The 25726-nt window shown below is 41.4% G+C and overlaps 1 protein-coding gene across 10 annotated transcripts in view; it reads right to left on the minus strand.

Annotated features, from left to right (window-relative positions):
- The window catches only part of LOC105489529 (RUNX family transcription factor 2), a 352919-nt gene that overhangs the window by 103228 nt on the left and 223965 nt on the right, over nt 1-25726 (minus strand). For 2 of the 10 annotated variants that reach the window (XM_011754363.3, XM_071096970.1), the window contains 2 exons: nt 16592-16657; nt 10832-15101 (listed from right to left, as the gene is read on the minus strand). The exons of 4 other annotated variants lie outside the window; for them this stretch is intronic. In XM_011754363.3, the coding sequence (XP_011752665.2) occupies nt 14623-15101; nt 16592-16657 (545 nt within the window). In that variant the 3' untranslated portion in view covers nt 10832-14622. Of the gene's footprint in view, nt 1-10831; nt 15102-16591; nt 16658-25726 lie in introns of those variants that run through there. 4 more of the 10 variants (XM_011754364.3, XM_071096971.1, XM_071096967.1 and 1 more) reach the window with 3 other exon arrangements.

A 25726-nucleotide genomic window follows, 5' to 3' on the forward strand; every position in this document is an offset into this window, starting at 1 on the left:
TCTGTTTTAACAACATAGGTGTTTCTCTCGGTTTTTAATTATTAAATTCTACTATTGAATATGGTTTTCCCAAGTATGACTCCTACCCCACAGAGATTCTGATACTGCCTACCCTACCCCACCACTCCACCCCCTTTGAGAATGCCCCATGCTCATCCTATCTGTGGATGTGTAGTCTGGCATGCTAAAGAACGCCACAGAGCCTGGGGTCATTGTCTCTCTCTCTCTCTCTTTTTCTTTTTATCTTTCTGAAGAGCTACACATGGGAGCTCCATGCTGGCAGTATGTGTCCACTCCCAGGTGCTGCACTGCAGGGATGATGTGCGCTGACACTAGCTCAGCTTCAGACCCTGAGTGGCAAGGAATTCCTCAGGCTTCCAGACCCAGCCCAGATGTCATCTTCCTGCCTTTCCCAAGACTTGCTGCCTCCTTGGGGTCCCCTCTGCCCTTGGTTCATATGGCACCTGCCGCACTGTACAAGTTTTTCTCTTTCTCTCTCTCTCTTTCTTTTTCTTTCTTTCTTTCTTTCTTTCTTTCTTTCTTTCTTTCTTTCTTTCTTTCTTTCTTTCTTTCTTTCTTTCTTTCTTTCTTTCTTTCTTTCTTTCTTTCTTTCTTTCTTTTCTTGAGAAGGAGTCTCGCTCTGTCACCCAGGCTAGAGTGCAGTGGCACAATTTGGCTCACTGCAACCTCTGCCTTCCAGGTTCAGCTGATTCTCCTGCCTCAGCCTCCTAAGTAGCTGGGACTACAGGTGTGCACCACCACACCCAGCTAATTTTTGTATTTTAGGTAGAGACAGGGTTTCACCATGTTGGCCAGGCCGGCCTTGAACTCCTGACCTCAGGTGATCCGCCTGCCTCAGCTTCCCAAACTGCTGGAATTACAGGCGTGAGCCACAGCACCTGGCTCTGAAGTTTATATTTCTGTCTCTCTGAGCAGATGGTGAGCTTCATGAGGATGGAGATGTATCTCATTCATTTTGATTTTCATCATTTCTAGTAAGTGTTTAATCAATATTTTTGAATGAATACAAATGTAACCCCTCCCTTAAGATCAGACTAGAGTTGGGGACTGAAGCAAACCAAAGACAATTATTTTCTCAAGCAAGGGATGGGGTGAAGCCACAAATTCCTCCTCCTCTCAGCTTTCCACCTTCCTCTGCCCTGTAAATGGCTTGGCACTTATGTCTGATAATCACTTGGCACAATAATGGCTGTGTCTATCATTAAACAGGGATCAGATGAACTATAAGTCTTATAACACTATACTTAATATCTGTGTGCTCTATGGTTGCCCCATTAGAATGGTTTTCCCCTTCTACTTTTTAAATTGAAGGGTGAAATGGCTTGGCTGTGTCTCCACCCAGATTGAATCTTGAATGCCCACATGTTGTGGGAGGGACCTGGTGGAAGGGAATTGAATCATGGGGGCAAATCTTGCCCGTGCTGTGCTCATGATAGTAAATAAGTCTCATGAGATCTGCTAGTTTTAAAAAGAGGAGTTTCCCTGCACAAGTTCTCTCTCTTTGCCTGCCGCCGTCTGTGTGAGATGTGATTTGCTCTTCCTTGCCTTCCACCATGATTGTGAGGCCTCCCCAACCACGTGGAACTGTGAGTCCAATTAGACCTCTTTCTTTTGTAGACTGCCCAGTCTTGAGTATGTCTTTATCAGCAGTGTGAAAATGGACTAATACAAAGGGATATGGATTACAGGTAACTTAGATAGCAAGCAGATAAAAGGTACAATTGAGATGATAAGCCCTTTTTCAAGAATAGCTGTTATGCTTTGATTTGTTTGGGTGGCTAGGACATCATGTTAATGAAGTCAAGACTATGGCCCCATCTCTAGAGGCCAAAGCTTGAAACATTAAATAGAAAGATCTTTCCATAGCAAGGCCATTGCATCTACCGTTAGCACTGATGGCAAGGGTCTGGTTGAGAAAATCCCTCTTGTCCACTAAAGGGAAATAAACTTGAAGCATGTTGCCAACAGATATATCAACTTTCTCCAGGAAGAAATGGCACTGATGCTCCTAGACTGGATTTCTCATCCACTAAATCACGCCTGGTATGCTAACTTCATCTATGTTTTAAATAAAGTAACATAACAAATCTTTAATTAATAAGGTTAGCTGGAGCATGGTATGGGATCAGCCTGTTGGAAATTAATTTATATAAGAAAGTTTAATAAATCAGTGTGCCTAAATTTATAACAAATTAAAATACGTTCATGAAAACTAGGAAATTAAATAAGTAGTTAATGAAAATATAATGCAGAAGGTGCTACTATTATGAAGAAAGGAAATATCTCTTATGGTGAGTGAGTATAGAAACTGCTTGAAACAGATGTCCTGACCCTTGACTTCCAATCATCTATCTTTGGGGTGATCTTACAAAAGTGATTTGACACCTCTGGGATTCCATCTCCCCATCCTCTATAAAATGAGCATTTTGCCGGTTCTGCAGTAAACAATGGACCCCATTCTCTTTCTTAATGTTAGACTCTAGTCTTTTAAAACTCCCCATAATTTCTCCATTCTAAAAGCCATTCCAAATCTATAGGTAAGAGCCCCACAGTCCTTCAGCAGACCATCTGGCTGGCAATATATTATCGTTCAGATTTAAAGAGAAGGTCAAGAGAGGTTAAGTGACTTGTTCAAGGTCATGCATCTAGTTAGTAGGGGTTAAGGATCTGGAACCCAGAACTTTTTGCCACTTTCTGATGCCCCCCTTTTAATACACAGCTCAACCTCTTCATGGAGAGTTGGCTCCATGGCTGCTACAACAGGGTGGGGAAAATGGAAGAACAGATTCTCCCTCTTTGACTGTATGAAAATCACCCACTTTTAGAACACCAAACCACCCATATATGTAGTGGGAATGAAAGTCTGTAGGACTAAATATAGATGCCAAGTACCTTACAAATATTTGAGTGTTTGCCTTAGGAAATGAGAAATGGAAAATGAAACTGGCTATAAACAGAACTCAAAACTGTCTAAATTCTCTCTACAAAATAATTACTAACTTTTAATCTCTGTTTTTTGCAACCTGAAGAATTCATGAATTTGCTTAAAATAAAGAATGGCACGACAAAAACCTCTTTTACTGAAATGGATTAAGTTGAACAGATATGCTTTCCAATATGCTTCTTAATGACGGCAAGCCTTCCAACATATTGGTCTGCCTATGGTACCTGTTCAATAAATAGTTTCAAAGAGAAGAAAGAAAAGAAGGTAGAGAGTGTGAGAGGGAGAGAGGTCATTTCTATTACCTGGACTTTCAGTAAAACATAATATTTTTTTCATATAGATTTAAGAAAATAGTCTGCAAGGTACTTTAAGATACTTGGAGACAAGCCTACCTATTCATTCAAAGTGATTTAAATCATTTAGGGCAAGAAACAGTCATGCCCCATCCCTGGGCTCCTCCAGGCTTCTGCACCCCAACACAAAACCTTGTCCACATCAGGGGTTCCAATTCAGAAATGAGAGAATTGGGTACTGCCCCTTTGTCGGATTGCAAGGAAGACCCCAGAGCCATTCATAGAAAGGTAAGGGTTGAAGGTGACAGGAATTTCTTGGCTTGGGTCTCTTTCTAGTTAGATGAAGCCAATGCTGCCAAATTAAGTGCAATAATAACTTTTTCAGTGACAATGTTCACACAAAACTCAACATACCTACATGGAAAACCCTGGAAGAGACTACAGATTGAGGATTGGCATGGGGGTAAGGTCAACATTCTTGTTCTGAAGGTGTTGATATATTCCATTCATGGTTTACGTGATATGATATCTCTGGGTTCCCTTGGGAAGCAGCCCATAGTAAGTCAATTGCCAAACTTAGCCATAATGTTCAGTAGAAAAGTAGTTTATAAAATATATAGAAAAAAAAAAAACCTCTGTCAAAGAGCAACATTTTAAAAGATGTTAAAATAGTATTTTTTAAAAATCTTCCACTTCTGGCTTCGGCTCTATTGTGATTCAAACTAATTGAAAATTTTATTTATGCTTTTAAAAACAACCTTAATTATTATCAACAATAATAATACGTGCCATCTAGTGTACATCTATTATGTGCCAGACACTTTGCTTGGCATTTTTAGATCTCATTAATTCATTTGCTTCTCATAACCTCCATTACGCAGATGATAAAGAGATTGTGCCCAAAGTCTGAGCTTAGGAACATAGTCTGTTATCAAGCAGATCTAGACTTGAGTCTTAATAGCTGTATAACCTTGGACAAATCTGAACCTCAGTTTTCCTATCAGTAAAATGGGGATAAACACAGTACTAACTTCTTCATAGGTTGCTGGAAAGATTAAGATAAGGCACGTGAAACATTAAGAAAAGTGCCAGGTACATATGTGATCATGCTGCTGGTACCAAATCTGACTTTTCCTCAAAAGGAAATTAAAACAATGGGGTTCAGTGCCATCCTAAGTGGGAAAGGAGGAAAATCATCTTTGGCTCCCATTCCTTTCCCCCCAGGATGTTCATACTAGTGAGATCAGGGCCAAGCGAACTTCAAGGACAGCTAGGGAGGAAAAAATAGAAAGGATATTGTGCCCTTTCTGCATTTCAGGGAAGGATGTGGCAGTTGGAGACAGAAAGTATGAGGGTTTAGGAGGAGGATGTGAAGAGCAAAGGTAATGAGAAGGGTCTTTGGGGAACTTATTTTTGGGGCGAGCCTCTCAACCTGCTCCTAACATCCCCTTCTTCTCTCGCTGACTTTCCTGCAGGCCTTGGAAGCAAAGTCCCCAGGAATGACTGGAAGACAACATTCTGCAGATCCCTCCCACAGGGCACCCCCAGGAAGGGCCTTCAGAGCAGCATTTGGAGGTGGCATGAGCTAGCAGCGGCGTGCAGCCCGGTCACTGTCTGATCTGCAGCGGCGTGCAGCCCGGTCACTGTCTGATCTGCAGCGGCGTGCAGCCCGGTCACTGTCTGATCTGCAGCGGCGTGCAGCCCGGTCACTGTCTGATCTGCAGCGGCGTGCAGCCTGGTCACTGTCTGATCTGGTCAGTCCAGCCGCACAGAGCCCCACACAGGCTCTGGCAGCTCCCTGGCAAAGAAGAAAGCAGCATCTTGCATGTGTGGCTTATTCTGAAAGGAATAATATCTGAGGGATTTGATGGACTCTAACAGGGGGAAGAAGGTAGTGAAAAAGATGGAACAAAGATGCCATTTAAAAATATTGGCTCGTGTTCAGCATTTCGCTATTTTTTACGGCAAGGAGCAAGTAAAAAAAAAAAATCCTCCTATTGATGAGTATTTTTCTACAGTCATTACAAGTCAAAGGGCTCAGGGCTTCCGACTTTCCCTCTTGGGAAACCTGTGAGCTCGTCTTCTGGATAGCTTAGAATAGGGCTGGATGGCGAAGGCGAGAGGCTCAAAGGCCCCCAGCAAGCAGCTCTGCCGAGGAACGGGTGCAGGGGACACACTGTGTTTTCAGTTCAGATTCTGTGATCTTTCTGCCAAACAGGGGTTTACAAAGCAAAAACCTCCAGAGAATTCTCATACTTTCTGGCTTATTCTCCTGGTGTTCGTCTTAACAGGAATCAGCTGTTTGCCTTCTCACTTATACAGCATGTTGCTGAGGAGAATTTAGCATCTGGCCTGGCTATTATTAAAAACAAGAACATCCTGCTCTGTTGGGAGAACAGCACCACTGGCAATAAAAGGACAGAGATCATTTGCATTCAGGATTCCAGAGATGTATTTCAGTTCAATATCTGTGCTCCCTCCTTCCACCCCTGCTTTCATTTTAAAATTTCCTGATGCATCCATCATTTGCAGCGTGGTCTACTTTTTTTTCTGAAACAGGCACACAGAGACAGAGCATGTTTTTTCCTTTCACTGGGAGGCAGGAATGACTGGAGTTGTTCAAACACGGTCCGTTCCTGCAGTTCCTATGATAAAGTTGAACTACCAGAGGAATTTTTTTTTTTACAACTGCGGAAATGAAAAAGTAAACAAGACTGGGACTGCATTGGTATTTAGGCTCCAGCTTTTTGTTGTTGTTTTTGTCTTTCCCTTTTTTTAAGCCATTGGGCTAGGAGCCTGAAGGGACCATATAATATGAAAAACCCTGAGAGGTTTTATTAGCCAATAAAAAAAAACTGAGCTCCTATTAACCACTTAACTCCTTGCTGAAGTTCAAACTTGCTTTCTCCTTGGATCCTTCTCTCCCTCTCATGCCCACGAGGAATGACGGTTGGTTCACCAATCTTTCCCTGCACAACCTGAGCTCACAGTTTGTGCTCCAGAAGGTGTGCTTGAGAATCGTATGCAATAATAATCTCTGTATTTCTCAGCTGTGAAGCCATAAATAAGATTTCTGCAAGGAGCCAAATGTTCTATGCCCCCAAATCTACACACACAAAGGCTCTTTAAGTACTCTACTAAAAAAGAGTAAAGTCATTGTGATTTCTATGATTTAAATACTAAATGATGGTTAGGGAGAACAAAAGTATTTCTAAAATACTAAAGTATTTCTGGGATAAATAATGATCCCACAAAAGGCTCCTCTCCTTTGGGGGCAGAAGAATGAAGGGAAACTCACAGAGAAACAGAAAGTGAAACTGGTCCAACTATTTCACTGCTGTAGATGGATGGAGTTAGGATACACAGGTGACTTTAGGAAAGAAAGAATGTCAAAGGACATTTAAATCCTAACGCTTTTATTAATTGTGCCACAATTCTATGTGTCATGTGGTTTTGTTGTCTGCTTTTTGCTGCTTTTAAATAAATTTGTACCTTTCTATCAATCCATCATCCAATTGTGTTTTGGGTGTTCTTGGTATTCCCATCTCTCAAAAACACCCTTAATTTCTGCCATTATATACTGTATCTCTAATTCCACGGAGCCTACTCTTTCCTATTTCCATTTTCCACATTCGGGTTAACTCTAGAACTTTTGGTCCTCCCAGAGAAATTTCCTAAGGCCACATGAGCCTGTGCATTTTTGTGTTCTGGTCCCATTTAATGTTACTGCTGCAAGAGCTACTCCTTGAAGGGCTTATGTGGAAGAATTTTGCCTTTTTGTTAAAAGCATTTTGCTCTATGTCCTTGATTTCTTTATAAGAATAGCAGGTGGGGGAAATTCTTCCCTTTTTATTGGCTATGGAGTGGGACGGAATGACCTGGAAAGAGTAGATAGCAATCAAGAACTGAGCTATGTTTGCAATGCTAAACCCCACTAAGTGGCCTGACATCAACACAACAAGATAATAAGAAATGAATTAAAATACATTTTGGTAAAAGTTAAATGTGTTTCCAGAGATTTGATCCCTCTGCTTCCCAAATGGCTGAGCATGTCTGAATAGCAGGGCTGGATTGAGTCACAAGCTTTTGAATAAAAGCTTTACAAAAATTACTAAAAACTCCTTAAATGTTAGCTTCTCCCTGCTCCCTTAACTGACATATCAAGGAGCATCCAGTGTCCGTTGTCCCAATAACCTATTTGAAGACAAGTAATTGTTTCTTCATCACTTGTGGGATAAAGGCAGTGCTTTTTTTTTTTTTTTTTTTTTTTGAAGAATTTGCAGAAATAAGCTGAGGCCAAGAAACACTGTGTCTCCTGAGCACGTGACTTTCCCTGAGTGGGTGGCTGTTCAGGTATCCATTCCAAACTTCACCCTCCTCCTTCCCTCCCTTCAGGCATGCACATACCTGTGTGCGCATACACATATACACACACACACACCACACACATATACACACACCACACACATATACACACATACACATACATACACATGCACACACCACACACACACCCCACACACATATACACATACATACACATGCACATACACACCACACACACACCACACACACACACACATATACCACACACATATACACATACACACACACCACACAGACACACACACACCACACACGTATACATACACATGCCACACACGCATATACATACACACACGCATACACACCACACACATACACACATGCACCACACGCATATGCACCACACACACAAATACACGTACACATATGCACCACACATATACACACACATACATACATACACCACACACAAACACCACATACACACACGCCACATACACACACATCCCTGGTGTATTACCCTTTGCATCTACAGTGGATCCTTTTCCTTGATAAGTTTTGATTCATAACTTCTGAAAATTTCGTTTCCAAGGCCACCTGATTGAATAGCTACCGCTGAGAAGCCCCTAGGAAGACACAGAGAGGCTTCTCAGGGTCCACAGGAATGGTGGTGAGGAAGGAAAGATTCCCTTGCCTTTGCTCAGAACCCACAGTTTAAATCAAGAGTATCAGCTCTCCACATACTGGTTCCTACCTGGCCTTTCTTAAGCACCTTTTCCGGGCTGGAGGAGAGAGACAATGGAAGAGCTGAGATGGGTTGGGAGCAATTTGGAGTATACCTGGGATACATCGGCCTAGGGTGCAAGCCTGATTCCCAGTACCAATATCTGGACAGCTCAGGTGTTACGAACTCTTGCATGAAGACGTCCTCTCCAGCCCCACAAAAACTGACTAAGGAGTGAATGCATGAGGGGTTACTTGGGATTTCACAGGTGAGCTGGCCCACACTTGCTACAACTGGAGCAGCTGGTTGAGTTGTCCTCTGCTTCCCCAGAAGAACTTAGAGATGATGACAGTGTTATCATAAGCATCCTACCTTTTTAGATACCTCCAAATTGTTGCCTCCTAGGACTGGTCTCTAAAATAATTTTCAAATAGGACAGTGAGGCCAATTGATAGGATTGTTATTGTTAACCGGGTAATCTAGGTACAGGTGGTTGCTTATTAAATCAGGCAAGCCAGTACCTCCATTTCTGCAGTGGCTCTTGGCTAGGTCATTATTGTTTACCAACCATTTCCAGAGGGAATAAAAAATTAACTAATAAAGAACTGTAGGACCTGCTCTCAATGACTGCCAGTGAGGGCTTCTGACATCCTCCCTTGCCTTTCAGACTGTTTTCAAGTCCCATAAATATAAACATGTGGCTCTTCCACTGCGTCTGTAGATAATAACTTCAGGGGGCTTCCTGTTTACATGGCAATACCCATTTCCCAGCCAAATAAACTCTGTGACAGAGACCTGAGGTGTTTATTGGGCCAGTCCCGGCTGGGATTGAGTTAACAGGAAACACCCACTCTTGCAGAAATGCCTGATGATTAAATATTTGGGGGATAGGGGACACCAGGGGTCAAAAACACTGCAGAAATTGCTTTCTTCTTCCGCCTGTCGTTTCAGTGAGAAACAGGCCATGATAAATCTGGCCAACCAATCCAGGCTTAACAAAGACCCACAGCTGGGCTGTTCACTGGCTGCACAGCCCATGTTGCAGAGAGGAGTGAAGAAGTGCAGACGAAAAAGCCAACAGCAGCCCTCACAATACATCCAAATCTTGGGGTGCCGTCAGGTGAAGGGATGGAAAAGGCTGATGTGTAGCAATCACTGGGAAGTCCCTCAGCCTCTGCCTGGCTACTCTAATTTAATAAACAATGTATTCTCACATCAGTTCTGTCAATAAAGCCTCTAGCTCAGTGGTTCTCAATCGGTGGTGATCTTGCCACCCAGGGAACATTTGGCAACATCTGGAGACATTTTTGATTGTCATAACTAGGGAAGTGCTACTAACATGTAGTGGGTAGAGGCTAGGAATACTGCTAAACATCCTACAATGCATGGGACAGCATCCCTGACACACACACAAAAAGAATTACCCAGTCTGAAATGTCAATAGTGCCGAGATCTAGCCCAACGCCTTTTCATAAACCAAGAAACTGAGACACAGAGGAGTAAAGGGATTTGCCCTAGACCATCCTGCTGGAGAAAACTGGAGACAGAAAGAACGCCACTGTGACCACTTCCCTTGTGAATGTCCTTTAAAGTCACACAGATGTTTAATTTTTTTTAAAAATAAATAAATCTACATCCTCAGAGTTGCGGACAAGTTCCCTGGCTTAAGCTCACCCAAATGCTTTCAGGACATTTCCTATTCTTGCAATTTAACTATTTCCAAGATTTCTTAGAAAATAGTGCCAAAGGGTTAAGAATGAGCAGATCTTCAAGGTCTCTAACTCTCCCTATGATGTGGGTCAGCTTGGCCACTGGCTGACCTTCTCTGCACCATGATTTCCTGGGTCCTTATTTTAGAATTGTGGTGAGCCCAAGCATTCAGAAAGCACAGGACACAGAGAAAGCAACTTTTCTACCCTAGGCCTTCAACCTTATCGCAAGTGGGGGAACTTACCAAAAATAAACAATGGCCAAGGGGAGAAAAAATCTCCAAACTATAGTTATGTTCACTAGGAGAATTCTTCTGAGGCTATAGCCTGCCAGGCCAAGGTCCATTTTTACTCATCCTTGGGCTTTGGGTGACTTTATTTTTAAGAACCCAAAAGAGATGTGGAAAAGAAAACAGACTAGCCTACGTCTGGGCTGCCTGAGATCTTCTGCTGAGAGCCAGAGGTTCACTTGCGGGCCGTGTTTATGTTCCCAGAGATGAGAATCATGAAGCCATCAAGACTGCATCTATACCCCTGATAGGTCCCACAGTTGGAATAAATGGCCTTACTCAAGGTGAGCACTCCTTCCTTCAGACACAAGCTGGTAAGGAAGTGAGTTCACTGCTAGATTCTTTGCCCACCTCTCTAGGAATAGGACAAAACAAGACACCGTTTACCAAGATTTTTTTTCTTCTCCCCAGTAATATAGCATCTCTTCTCTTAACAAGCCCTGGCAAGTGCCCAGGTGTAAGCAGGAGTAGACATCAGACTAGGGAGAAACCGTGAACAAGAAAAGACCCAAGGTACACACATAACAAAACCAAAAAAGCCATTTTATTGAAAATTAAATTCAAACTTCAAATTAATATTACAATCATGAGAAAAATGCCAAATAATTCAATTTACAGTTGCAACATACAATACAAATAGTCCCTTTGAAGTTAAGAGTAAACTCATCCACAATCATGAGCTGTGGCACAAAGCGGAATTTTTACAATATGTGCATGGAAAGCAATTCTTGGGCAATAGCAATTGGAAAAAATAAAAAGGAAAGCTTGTATTTACACAAAATGCTACAAATATTTTTGTTCCACAGAAACCTAAGAATGGTAAAGCATATCCAAAAGAAATGGAATTTTATTCAGAATACCTAAGAAATTATTGTAAGTTATGGTTTTGGCTGATATATTTCAAAGTACTGCATTAAAAAGCAAACAGTTATTTGTAAACATGAAGTAAACAAACATCTAAAAATTTCTCACACAAAATATTTTTAAAATGCATTCGTTTTCTAAAAACAACAAATTCAAGGTTTGGAAGAATTATCTTTTATTATTGTTCTTTCAAATACCATAGGTATAATGGTTACTTTTGCTAATGCTTCGTGTTTCCATGTATTAACCTGGAGTCTGGGCAAGTCCCTTTCCTTGGAATGGAGGGAATCCTTAAAGCCATACACACATCTCCTCCCTTCTGAATTTATCACAGATGGTCCCTAATGGTGTGGACTTCTCTGCTCATTTTGAAAGGGCCCTGGCAGGGGAGAGGCGGTGAGACCATCTAAAGAGCAAACGATAGTTAATCTGTCGAGTTTCTCAGTTCCAGGCTGAATGTTATTCCACTAATCTAAAACCAAAGCTGTGGTACCTGTTCTGGAACTCTGACATGGGTTAAAATTTGTGAGACAACTGAAATGGATAAAAATGTGGCTGCGTTGATCACACTATACATTCCAGCAATGTTTGTGCTACATAGAGAAGCACGCTATTTTAATTCCCAGGCACTAGCACATGGTTCCACAGTAGTAGTAAGACTTTGCTTGGGTCTTGAAATCACAAATCAAACACATGACCCAGTGCAAATTAAGGGTTCAGTAAAAAAAGAAAAAAAAAAAGAAGAAGAAGAAAAACAAAATTTTAATCCCTAGACCGAAAAAGGGCAGAATTTGTTCTAAGAAATGTGAATTACCCCCATTGGGGTGGTTGGAGTGAGGGTGGAGGGAAGAAGTGCTTGAATTTTTCCCAAGGAAAAAAAGCTTCTAAAGTGTTTCTGGGTTGCTGCCTGCAGCCACTATAGTAACATTTCAACACAAAAGCGTCCCTAAAGTCACTCGGTATGTGTACTGTAAACTTAAAAAAGCCCTTTTAACATTACAAAATAATGTACAAATATAGTACCTTTTTAATTAAATAGGATGCAGCTGGCACTGGCGGTAACATTTTTATGTCAATTAATTAAAATTGAAATGTGTAACCAGACACTGGCTTTTTTAAGTGCTGCTGAAACAAACACATATTTTACACTTACAAATAAATGGACAGTGGTGTGCTTCAAGCTACCACACACAAACAATAAATAGTATCAATTACTACTTCCATCTTACTTAAGTAATAGAAAAGTGGCTTATTTATCTAAGCATACTTGGTATACAGCCTTTAGAAGGCAAAGTGTTTTGTTTTCCCATCCATTTTTATTAGAAGGAGTCAGGATGAATTCCAAGGGAGACTCCCAGGCAGGAAGCACAGGTCCAGCTGCCCCACACGCTGTCCTGCAATGCTGGGTGGCCTAAAAAGGTGGGTTTGAGAAGGACCAGAGAACAAGGGGGCCGTTAGGGGTTGAAGGCAAATCTCTGCTAAATTCTGCTTGGGTGGGTGGAGGATTCCAATGAAGGGACCCTGACTTTTCAGGGAGGACAGCAGGTATTGGCCTGGTGGTGTCATTAGACGATCCTTGTTTAGATTAAGGATTTGCACTTGGAAATCTGCCATGTGACTGCCAGGAGTGGTCAAAGTGCATGCCACAGAAGGGCTCTAGCTCAAATTTGTACACAGTAGTAGACACCAAACTCCACACACCCTTGCCCTCCTTGGCCCTCCATTGTAAGAAATACAAATGTCAAAGGCTGTCTGTAGGTCCCCACGGGCCATATGTCCTCTCAGCTCAGCTACCTGCTGGAACCTGGCTGCGTCTTCAGAGGACCTACTCCCAAAAGACAGTGATGTCATTCTGCTCCTCTAAATGCAAATTCTGTGGAAAGTTGCCAGTGGGGCCTTGGGTAAGGTAGATTGGGCTTCCCCTGATGTGTTGTTTGGTAAGGCTGGTTAGTTAAGAGTCCCTGGTGCAATTTTGCTCTCCTGTACTAGGTGTCTCATAATTGATCTTCTATCCACATGTGTGGCTTTAAGCTGACTATGTCTTTGCTATGAAGCCTGGCGATTTAGAGTTTTGCTTAACTATGAAACCACAGAACATTTTTCTGTAGTTCAATGATTTACTTGTGCTTGTCTTTTTAATATGACAAGAGTCATAATTACCCCAAAGAAATTAGAAAACCACATCACTCCAGCATTTCATGCTGATAAAGGGCTAAAGGTTGTTTTATAAATCCCTAATTATTGCTTTAAAAGGCAAAGCTGTGTTAGAGGCATTCGAAGATCTGAAAGAACTAAACATAACATTTCCTTCATACATCACAAAAACAATCTATATCTAAAATGTTTGGAGATGGAAGTATTTTTTAAAATCACATTGTGCCTGGATGAACTGAAATTGCTTAGCAATATTTCAGATATGGCTCTAGACCACTGAAGAAATTTGTTATTTAATAAAGAGCACTTTTAGAGACCGAAGTCAACATATCAATACACTAAGAAATGTTTCAAGGGTCCAAATGTCATTAAATAATTATAAATATATCTTTAAAGTTATATGACCATTCACGTTAGCAAGTTACCTCAGATTTTACACATATTCATAATTTAAAAAAAAAAGAAAACAAATAACACATAGCCAAACGCAAACACTATCTATACCAGTATGGCTATAATAATGTATTGCCATTTTCAGTTTTGCATAAAAGGAAAAGGCAGGTTTTAGGGATGGGATTTATTTTTGGTTCAGTGGGGAAAGGGGAGGAGGAGTGTTAAAAAAAAAAGTAAAATAAAATAATCTATCCTGATCAGTTATTTTTGAAGTCACTTTCTTAGAGCATGGAAAAACAAAACAAAACAAAAAAAAATGAACCCAACAGTTCAGATGAGGACCTGCAGCATGTCTGAAAGCAGAAATTGGAAGAGTTATTCTGAATGATGGTACTGTGATGGAAGCGTCCATTCTACCTCATGTCCCTTTAGTGCACCTCAACTGGTTTTGTAAGCTGTCTGCGGAGGGCACTGGTCCATACACAGCTGCCACTGTGAGGGTGTGAGGTTTCAGAGCACAGAGAGGAAGCGGCTTTGCTCTTCTCCCTCCTGAACCTGGAGTCCACCTCTCTGAATTGGCATATGAACAGGTTATTGATGATAACAGACCAAACGACAAAAACAATAATACCTTTTCCCTTCTTTGTTCCTTTGTAAAAGTACATCTTAAATAGTAAACAATCTGAAGCTCAATTGCGATTGTCTCTCTTGAGCCTTCTGCTTCTCAATATCTACCCTCTTATGGCTGCAAGACCATGACTGAGTGAATGAAAAATCTTCTAAAAAATAGGCACTTTGTAGAGAGCTAATCGATATACATATATATGCACTCTCTCTATATATGTATATATTGATACGTGTGGGATGTGGCCCCCAGATACCACTGGGCCACTGCTGAGGAATTTCAATATGGTCGCCAAACAGATTCATCCATTCTGCCACTAGAATTCAAAACAGTTGGGGAACTGCTGTGGCTTCCATCAGCGTCAACACCATCATTCTGGTTAGGCAAATTTGGATTTAATAGCGTGCTGCCATTCGAGGTGGTGGTGCATGGCGGAAGCATTCTGGAAGGAGACCGGTCTCCCCCCGGCACCATGGGAAACTGATAGGATCCTGACGAAGTGCCATAGTAGAGATATGGAGTGCTGCTGGTCTGGAAGGGTCCACTCTGGCTTTGGGAAGAGCCGGGGTAGGGTGGTGGCAGGTAGGTGTGGTAGTGAGTGGTGGCGGACATACCGAGGGACATGCCTGAGGTGACTGGCGGGGTGTAAGTAAAGGTGGCTGGATAGTGCATTCGTGGGTTGGAGAAGCGGCTCTCAGTGAGGGATGAAATGCTTGGGAACTGCCTGGGGTCTGAAAAAGGGCCCAGTTCTGAAGCACCTAAAAATTATAACAGAAGATGGAGGGAAAAATCTGTAAATATCAATTAAAATAATGATAGAATTGTTACAAGAAAAAAAAAAAGAAAACTTTAGCTTTCCCAAAAAGGAACAGCAAGTCACAAACAGACCTTCAAATGCACCAGTCACTTTACAGTCTTTTTTCCCCCACTTTGTAGTCTTAACAGCATTGATTCTTAAATTTTTCACCCCAGAGAATCCCAGAGGGCTTTAAAAACCCACATGTGTGCCAGGTCAGTGTGTAAACCAACCCAACACTCTGATCACGTAGGTTCACTCACCAGACTTTAAGACCAAATCCTCATGGATTTTTTTTCTTTTTTGTTTCTCGTTGCACTTTAGATATTTGAAGTGAAATTTTTACTAAGTCAGACAAGTTTATTTTCCTCAACTCAATATAAAGAAATTCCAAAATAATGTCTTATTGTTATTTACTCTTGGCAGGCTCCTTCATCATGAAGGAACATCAAAAAGATAGCCTATCATGTTCCTATCATTTCCTTTAACGCCTTAAAGGAATTTAAAATCTTGTCAGAAGTCTCATCTTAGCAACAGTGAAATCAAACCAGAAACATAACTTCTCTGGGGGTGGACAGGGAGGGTCAAGGGGGCTTGGTACCTTAGGAATCACTGCATTTCAAGTCTTGATGGGAGACTTGTGACCTGATTTAGGCCAGGTGCTGACAGTAGCGGTTGCGAGAGGCTCACTGCCTAGGGGAGATTAAGAGGAGGGCACTCCCCACCTGTCTCCCAGGCCCCAGCACCACATCCAACAGAACGAGCTTCAAGTCAACTTGAAGCAGTAACCTGAAGGCAAAGATGGTTTTCCCCTAAAACGTGAAGCCCTTCACGTCTAAAGCTAACGGTAGGCCTCCTTAATAGATGTTTCTGGTGCCGAACTTATGAAACCACCGTTATACACCATTTCATGTGGAAATCAGTTTTCTGAAATGCTACAATCTTGTAGTTGTGATCTTTAAAGACTAGGTTTATTATTTTTCTAGAATTGACAGAATTGTGACAAGCCCTTTTCTAATACCAGTACTCTTGTTAAGATATTGATCCCTTCTAAAATATTTTGATTATTCGGATCTCATATATTTGTTTTCCCTACAGCTTTTAGCTATAAAGGAAAGCACTAAACAATTCTTGAGGACTTTAATGAATGGGTATTTCTTCACCTCATTTTTATTCAGACCTTGTTCTCGGATATTACAATGTTTATTAAGGGAATAATCCAAACACTTTTCTTTAAGGGTGCTGACTGAAGGTTGTTAATTTTTGTTAAAATGCACACTGCTTATAATCTTTATAAAATGCAAGGGTTAAGTGCCATGATGTGCATTTGTAATATAAAGTGACTCGTTAAAAGCAACATATAGTTAACAAAATTTACAAATCGGACAGTAACAACCAGACAGCCCAACCCAGCCCAGCCCTGCCCAGCCCAGCAATTGTTAAAAGTCTCACCTGCCTGGCTCTTCTTACTGAGAGTGGAAGGCCAGAGGCAGAAGTCAGAGGTGGCAGTGTCATCATCTGTAAAATGAGGGGGATGAGCTCTAAGTTCCCTTCCAGCTCTAATGTTCTATGACCATGAATTCCAAGAGAGGAGGAGAAGCAACAGCCTTAGGGGAGGGGTAGACAGAGAGGTTCCCATGCCTCATTAGTATTTTTCCAGAATCTGCAGGCCCATAAGCAGAGGGTAAAAGCTAGGGAGCAGCTTCTAAGGCCAGAAGCAAACACTTTCAAGATGAAGAACCAAAACTGACATAGCCCAGGCAGTCACTCTCTGCTTTTTATAAATTCTTCCATCCTCAACTAGCCTCTACCTATTCCTCCCCAAAACGAAATTCTGACAAGCTTAAGTTTAAAAATGTGGAAGCAGTAATTACGACAGAATCAGAAATGGGAGCAGATGCGCCACAACATCTCCCCTGCCCAATGCTTGTGCCCTGCCTCTCGTACAATACAGAGGCCAAATGGAGGCCACAGCTGTTCCTCAGGCAGCCTCTGCATTGCAGGGCATCCAGGTGACCTTGAGCTGGCAGAACTAATAGCGATGGGCAGGTCACTTCTGTATGCATTAAGTTCAATAGTTAGATCATATAAGAAAAACCAGAATAATGTGAACAGTGTGTATCAGAAAGAAGTCGTACTTAAAACCCCAATGTGTGCCCCCTGCAGAAGCATGGAGTTCACACAGATAGACACGTTAATGTAAAAACTGCTTCTCAGGTGTATTTGTACTTAAAATACACTGTAGTAATAATTACAATTCCGTATGGTTTCACTTATTTTGATGCAGAAACCTCATTAAAACTCTTTATGTGGGGCCCTGGCAGTAAACTCCAATATGGTTTTGAATTTACTCCTCCCCCCTCCTTCCTCTCAATTTTACCTGATACATTTTGCTGATGTTTTTATTGCCCATCACACGCCAGGATCACTGTACCTTTTTGTTTATAGATGCTAGCTAACACAAATTGACATTCGTTTTTCAATTAATGAGCTCTGGTTATGGTTTATAGAAAACAATGCAACAAATTTCCGCTAGGTTTACAGTATTTTAACCAATCACTTCTAGGCATTTGAGTCTTAATGTCTTGAGAATGGACTCTTTCTTGACAAAGAGTGCTAATGTTGACTTGAAAGGGATTATAGGATGATTTTTCAACTTACAAACAATAGAATTTTCTGGAATTTGTTTAGTCATTTTATGTTACCAAGAAATGTTCCTGAAACATGTTGCAACATGTTCTGTAGGAAGAAATAGCAGCAATTTGCTCTAGTACCACATGAGATCCCTTATAAAATAATCACAATAGGGTGGTGGCAGAAACATTAAACTTAAAGACTATAAACTCCTTCCTAATCTTCAATTTTTAAAATAACAATTGTTACAGAAGCAAATAATAGCATTAAATTTTCTTTCATTGAATAAGGTTGTATCTTTGCTTCTAATCTCTGTTTTGTATATGAACTCAGGTTTTCTTCTAGAACCCCTTCTTGGGCTCTTTTGACATTGTATCCTAAACTAGTCATATCTTGTGTCACCAACCACATTGAAGCCACAAACTTACAAACACAGAACTGGATATTACATCAACTAAAGTAAGCAAAATGTAAATCTGACTTATTAAGAGTCCACATTATGAAAGCCTAGAGTTCTAAAAGTAGTGCAACCCCAATCTGATTTTATAAATATAAAACCAAAGCTCAGCCACTCCCCCAGTGATACGCCTGGTACCCTCAGAGCTCCCAAGAGCCGGTTAAAACTCCTGACTACAACTTACTGGATAGATAAAGGTGGTTTGGAGACATTTTTAAAATAGTAATGAATAACTTGCACAAATCCATTCTTTTTGCTGTTATCCATGTTATCTCCTCCATATACAAAGTACATTCGGCTATGAGGCTTTGCTGAACAGTGGAGAAGTTGAGAGTGCTATAGCCAACACTAGATCACTTGGTGCTAAGAGTTTTAAAATGGTATGTGCCTACATCTGGGGGTTCCTGGGGGACTGCCAGGAGTTACTAGAAGCCCAAGATAATCATTGTGCATTTTCCCAATGGGCTGGTTTTACTCAGCTTGGGGAAAATAATACACTATACAATAAACACGAATATAATGTGGAAGAGAATGCAACATTTACGTGAATTTTTAGTCAAAGTCAAATAAAAAATCACCTCAACAAAAATTTTGCACTTGTACAGCTTTAGGCTATGCTCCCAGATCCCCTAAGCTACTCAAATATTCCATTATGCTGGTTGAGGAACTCTGATGGAAAAGTCTAAACCCTAATTTACTGCTTAGGTAATGCAAATCTAACCCCTGTTTGACAAATAGGAAGGGTGATATCTAGAGAAAGGAAGCCATTTACTCAATATCACAAAATCACAGCCACAGCTAGACAGACCTCTCTGACTTCTAACAAAGGATATGCGATCTTAGTTACCCTTAAGGAATCTGGTTAACATGATCACAGATCTATCCACACACACACACACACACACACACACACACACACACACACACCCCTCTGCTATCTTAGAGGTTGGTTTGCCTAAATGAAAAATACTTAAAATATCTCAAAATACTTACATTGACTCTTCTGCTGCCTAAGTGTTGCCCCAGTGAGAGTTCCTATCTTTGGGATATTATTAACAACTCTTTCAGGCCTTGTTGATCTAATCTGCTAAATAATGGGCAATTAGTTTAGTTGCTCAGGGCAACATGTGAATGAGACCAAGGTCAAGGGTATGATCCCCTTAGGACCTGCTGGCTTCCTACAGATGCATTTCATTCCAAAACTGCTGTCTACACCCCTAGCCAAAGCCAAACAGCTTGCAAACAAATGTAGCTGTCATAAAGAGAGCTGCAAGAACTTTGCTCATTAAAATAGTAACGGTAGTGGCAGCAGCAATTTTTCACAACCTAATATACACAGGGAAGAATATATTAATAAAATTTCCATGGAGTGCAAATAAAAATAAAATCACTAATAAAAGTAAAAACATCTTTCTCCTCCTCCCAAGGTCTATGAGGGAAAAGGAAATAGCCTCTCTTTACCCAGCTAGGTTTCTTGGTCTTCAAGTGGAAAGTGTGTGAAACCAAGATAAGGGGGAATCAAAGAGAATGTCTGATCTCCAATTTTCAGGGCCTGCAATCCTCCACGTGGCATCTTTCACACACTGCTTTCCAATACTGCTTATCCTGAGTCAGGTTTGGCTCCCACTGAGAGTAGCTGTGGAGGGTAGAGATGTGTCTGATACTTTTTTGCCTCCCCTAACAGTCACACCTGTGTTTGACATTTGGAGGCCTTTACCAAGGCCTTTACTTTAACATACATTTTCTCATTGACTAGGCCCCCAATAAATAATGGTTGGTTGATGGAAAATGGGTAAGGTGATCTCTAGAACAAAAAGAAATTGGAATTTGAGCAAAATAACATACTAGGTACTTGCCATTGGGGCTGTCAGCTGGGAAACCCCATGCCCCATGTCCTCTTGGCCTCTGTGCGGTACATTCACACATCCCTGTGGAGCAGGCAGGTCGGGGCAGAAAAAAAGGAAGGGGAGCCTTGAATCCACACTGAACATATGTTGGCATATTCAGAGTCCTCTGCCCACTTTATGTGAGGGGATAAAGGTACAGAATGAAAAGCCATCATACTTCTCAGCAATGAGGTGTTAACTTCAAAGCTTCATTGGGGCCTTTTAAATGGTAGGAGTTATTGCTTCGACAAATCTCAAATAAATCCCAAGAACGTTTTATTAACCCCCTCTCAGAGTTCTTTCTACTGGAACATGTAATACACAAGACCTACGTGGAGCTGCTCTCCCCTGGTAACCAAGAATCTTCTCCCCCTTTTAAATGTTTTGGCTGCCCCCTTACCAACAGCTCTATTATTTAATTTCCTATTTTACTTCTGTTCCAATAGCATTTATTTTCTGTATCACTCTTTTGCACCCTTACTCACTCTCTTATTGAATTATTAGCTGTTTCTTAGTCTGTTTTCTCCAACTATAAAGTCAGCTTTGGATGGCAAAGAATATGTTTTCCTCTCATAGCCCTCTCAGAACCTAGTATATTGTAAGAGGTTAAAATGAAAAAAAAAATGTGGGTGCATGGTTAGATGGATAAATGAATACATAAATTAGTCTAAGGATTGGGAACTCCGTACAATAACTCTGTACAGTTTTAACACAAAAGAAAAAGATATGAAAAGCATTGAGCAATGCTGACATCAAACCTAAAATGTAACTCAAATACACTCCATACTTATAAAACCTTGTAAAACTCTCCTTAAAGAGCATTCAGAGCTATTCCCAAGCATTATCGCATCACTTGACCTCACACTGCAGACAGGAGCCCCCAAAACAGCAGTTGACACTAGTAAACGGATGCCTCTGGTTTGTTACCACTGTTATTTCCTCTTCAGTCCCAGCACCTGTCTTGCCTCCCAGCCAGTATTTGGGTGTAGATCCACACTAGGGAGCCCCGGGGAGACTAGATGAAGGGGAAAGAGGGCCAGGTCAGAAACGCACGGCCTGCTGTTAGGTAAGCATACTCGTCCTTCCCCATGATCCTGGGTTAATTGCTGCCACTAAGATCATAATCTTTGAGTGAGTAGCTTCAAGGAACAGAGAGTGAAACTAGCATCTTGTTTGAATTTTTAGACTAGTATGCAGAAGCAGAAGTCAGAGTCATCAAGAATCGTAGATGAGTTCCATAGATGAATTTTATAGACACGGAAGCCTGCAGGCATGGTAGATCTGAGCGGTAACACGAGACTCCGACACGATTCTCCGTCCCAGCTCCAGCATTCTATTCTACCTCTGCACCCTGACAGAGCATGCAGGGTGCAGAGGAAAACACAAAGGGTCTGCCTTGAGCTTCTTGAGATCTGCATTCTATGAAAACACACACGAAAAGGGAAATTTTTCCACTTACTGCCTTTTTAAGTCACACAGGCAGTAGGGCCTTAAAACAAGAGTGTATTACCCCTTACTCAAGCATAGGCCAGCCACTTTCAAAAGGCATATCTGAGCAATTCTGTAATGAAGGAGTGAAAAGGAAGGAAGCTATGTGCATATTCAGAGTCCTCTGCCCTATTTCAAAGTCATATCCCACTGCTCCTCAGCATGGCCCCTCTTCCTGGTGGAGTGATATATACTCAGGACACTCAAGGGAGCTTTGCCCATGCTCTCCACAGCACCCATGGCTTTCTCCCTTCTCTCTGTCAGACCAAGGTAAGCAAGCACTGTCTTCAAATCTCACCACTACACAAGGATTTCCTGGGCATACAAATTCTTACCATAACATTTCATTTATCAAACAAACCTTGGACATTTATGTAGAGAAATCTTACTGCTGCACACATTCCTAAGTATTATCATTGGTTTTAGATAAGAATTTTCATTTTCCAACTAAAGAGGAAGCAAATTAAGAGTAAGAACGACATATTCTTCCAGATCCCAGCTAATACATAGTATGGTGCTGAGAAGACAGATGCTTCAAAAAATTTTGCTAAGCAGATGAATTACTACCAAAGTCTCAAGCAGGCAAGCATGACAGAGGTAGAAATGCTATATAAACATTATCCAAAAGTCAAATGTAGACTATATGCAAAATATTACTTTGCATTTTCCACACTGAGGTTCTAAGAGACCAATTTTCTAAATTTCCCGGAATTTCTCCCCTCACACTATAAAATGATCAACTATCCATCACTAACTTAGTTTTACTTTTCATTTCATTAGATGATAATTAGGAAAATGTACCATATATGGAAGACATGCAATGGATCATCCTGATGGAGAAGAAAGCAGCAAAATGAGATTGTGAAATCATTTTAAGATAATGAAATGACCAGCAAACTCCATTCTTTTGCAAAAGAGAGGGAAAGTGCCTCAACTATCCAGTCTAAATATTTGTTTTCTGTGTTGTAATGAATTGTACTTTTCCACTGCACGCTCAGAAATTCTGAAAGAACTAGCTGATCCTAAGGCTAAGAAAGTATGTTATGCTGAAGGAAAAAGAGAGAGAGGAAAAAAAAAAAAAACCTGGCAATTTTCAGAAAATTCAGCCATTCCTTAAACCCACCCAAATTTTGAGGATATTGTTGGAAGAATATATTTCCTTTTGTAAAGGGAAAGGGGGCAGGCAGTAGAAGTGTGAGTGAGTGTGTATGCATACAGGGAGGGAGAGCAAGGGAAGGAAGGAGCCAAAGATGGAGGGGGAGAGAAAAGGGAGGAAAAATGAGAGAGATCTTCCTGCTAGGCCTTGATTAAGAACTTTTTAAATCCTAGGAAGGGTGGATAGTCTTTGAAACCAGATCCGCTGCAGGAAGGAGGCCAGCACCCAGGACACCGTGTCTTTCAGAAGGGGCCACCCACGGTGCCGTGGCAGTCATATGACTGCCCTGTCACATCCTGAAGCCATTTCCAGCCCATGCACACGTCTGTGCTCCCATTTAGAGAGGATGGGATATATTGGGAACACATATGGAAACACTTTCAGAGAATCAGTTTCCATGAAATTCATAATGAGCCAAGTGGCTTCAGATGTGGTTGCGTTCCTCCGATTAGCCAGCAAAAAAAAAAAAAAAAAAAAAAAAAAAAAGGAAAAAAGGAGGAAAAAAAGGGACAAATCCACCCTTTCAGACCTTATTTCAGTTTCAGAAAAATTAAAAACCACTAATGACTTATGGCTACCAAAACATGGAGAGAAGGAACTAGGAAAAACGAGGGAGAGAGGTTTAGTCTTTCCCTTCTAAAAACAACAGTTTCAATATCGGTAATCTTACCTTAAATCAGAGAGAGGCTTTCCTGCGATGATATCTGCCTAGAGTGGCATAATTAATTTTCTGACATCTTGGCAGGAGGTTGTGCGCATGTGCAAACAAGGGGGTGGGAGGTGGCGGGGAGATGGCGAGCGAGGCAGAGGCTGCAAGACCAACCCTTATTTGATAACATATGTGGTCAATTAAGATTATTTTAAAAATTGCAAACTAAATGATAAATTGTTCCTAAGTAAATCTTTCAAAAAAAAGCCAGAATTCAGACAGGACAGCCTGGTATTTTCCTGTGGCCTGCGCTAGTGGTAACTTGGGCTATATTAAAAGCAGAAATTTATGAACTGGTTGAGATGTTATATATTAGACACCAAAGCCTAACTGATAGGAAGGCATGAAATAAGAAGTGGACAAATGGAGAAGGATTTTTAAAGAGGGACGTTTAACTGATATTAGTAAGTTAAAACATTATTTTTGTATTAAAACAAAAACATACATATTCTAAAATAAAATTCACATACATTCTCAGATAAAACAAGAGACATGAAAATATTCTCCTTAGGGGACTTGGGGTTGTTTTGGGTTATGCCAGAAGATCGGGGAGAGCAGGGGTAGTGAAGGAGCCCTTGAGTTTCCTCTGCCCTTTGAGGCGCTCCCGTGGAAAAATCTGCGCGGCGTTTCCTTCAGGCTTGGTAGCAAGCCTGAAGCCCTGGTGCAGGAATGTTCTGACTTGAAGCTGCTTGATGATGGGCTGGGAACTAGAACCGTCTATTGCTTAATAGACGAGTTAGTTGCTTAGTTCCCTAACCATATGAGTCCTATAAGTGATGGAACAGCCACAGCATCCCATCGTGTTAGCAAAAATTGACTAAAAGAGTGGCTAACCAAACAACTGGGATTCCACGGCTCAGATCTGCAGAAGCACTCGATTGAAGCACTCCCACTGCCATTTTGTCATTAAATCCTCTGTGAGGTAGCAAAGTCACTGGCTGTAGTTTATGAAAGGCAAACTTAAACTCAAAAAACAGTGATTTCATCGAAGTTACAGATCAGTACATGGTGGCCCACGACCCGGCCCCAGACTTGTGGGGGCTTTGCTACCACTGTCTCCCCTAGGGTGCAGGAATTTGGGGTCATTTTCATGTGAATTCTAGCAGCCTGGCCATGGCTACCAGGAAGGCGATGATGAAAAGCGTTCTGACCAATTATCACTGACAGCCCTGGGGATGGAGGTGGAATGGGAGGCAGATGCATTCACTTATTTGCCATGCTTGACCCAGCCCCAGAATTCTGATATTGTCTTTACCACTGGCATTCTGAATGATATGAAGCAAATCACGTTTTATATTCCTTAGTCTCATTGCATGAGACACTTGTAAGCCGGAATTGGTAACAGTACACAGCAAATAGCCAACATTTCCATCCTAAAAGGGCATTCCTCCCTACCCGTACTATTTGAACTCTATAGTAGAGCCAGAGAAGAAGGAAACCGAAAAGATTGGGTCTCCAAGCTAGAAAATACATAAATTGAGAATCAAAATCCTGAAATTCGCGATCAACCCCACACACCTAACTGCAGATCCAGTCAAACTCTTCTGGAAAAAAAAAAAAAAAAAACATAACTGAGAAGAGAGATGCTGGTTGAGGTAGGAAAAGACTATGAAATGAATAATCACCACAAAGTCCACTGTTTTCAGATAGAGTTTGAGAGTTCTAGTCGGACTCTGCTTCTTAAAGTAGGACTCAAGCTGCTCCTTTAAATCTAAAACCTACCCAATCTAAGACTACACCTGTAACCGAGACTAGCACTGGTCCAGGAGAGACGCCAGGGAAAAGGAAGAGTCCACTGCAGGCAGCGGCTGCTTTCAAGTCCAAATCACACAAAACCTGACAAGCTGGGGGCACTATTTTTTCAAAAAAAAAAAAAAAATACAATTTCCCAAAATAGATCTCAAAAGGCTTGGTGCCCAGGTGTGGTCCAACAGCCCTGAGGCCATCCTAGGCCTTAAAGCACGTGGCTCAAATTGCCTAATGCCCCTAGACCTAGGACTTGAACCAGATTACTAAGTGCTGTTCAATCTCTATAATTCAGCTCTAAAAGATACAGCTACCCCAGGCCTAACACAATCCCTATTAATCTAGGATCAAAGCCACAGGCTTCAGCCTCAAACTGTATGGTGCGAGGACCTATGCTTATTTTTGCCCTTTCTCCCTCTACAGTCAGATGCAGCCACTTACCTGTGCCCCAGTGGAGGCCTGGGCTGACCATGCCCTGGGAGGGGTTCCTGCCCCAGGAGGAAATACATAA

This window comes from Macaca nemestrina, chromosome 5 (genome assembly GCF_043159975.1).
Source record: "Macaca nemestrina isolate mMacNem1 chromosome 5, mMacNem.hap1, whole genome shotgun sequence".
Taxonomy (NCBI): domain Eukaryota; kingdom Metazoa; phylum Chordata; class Mammalia; order Primates; family Cercopithecidae; genus Macaca; species Macaca nemestrina.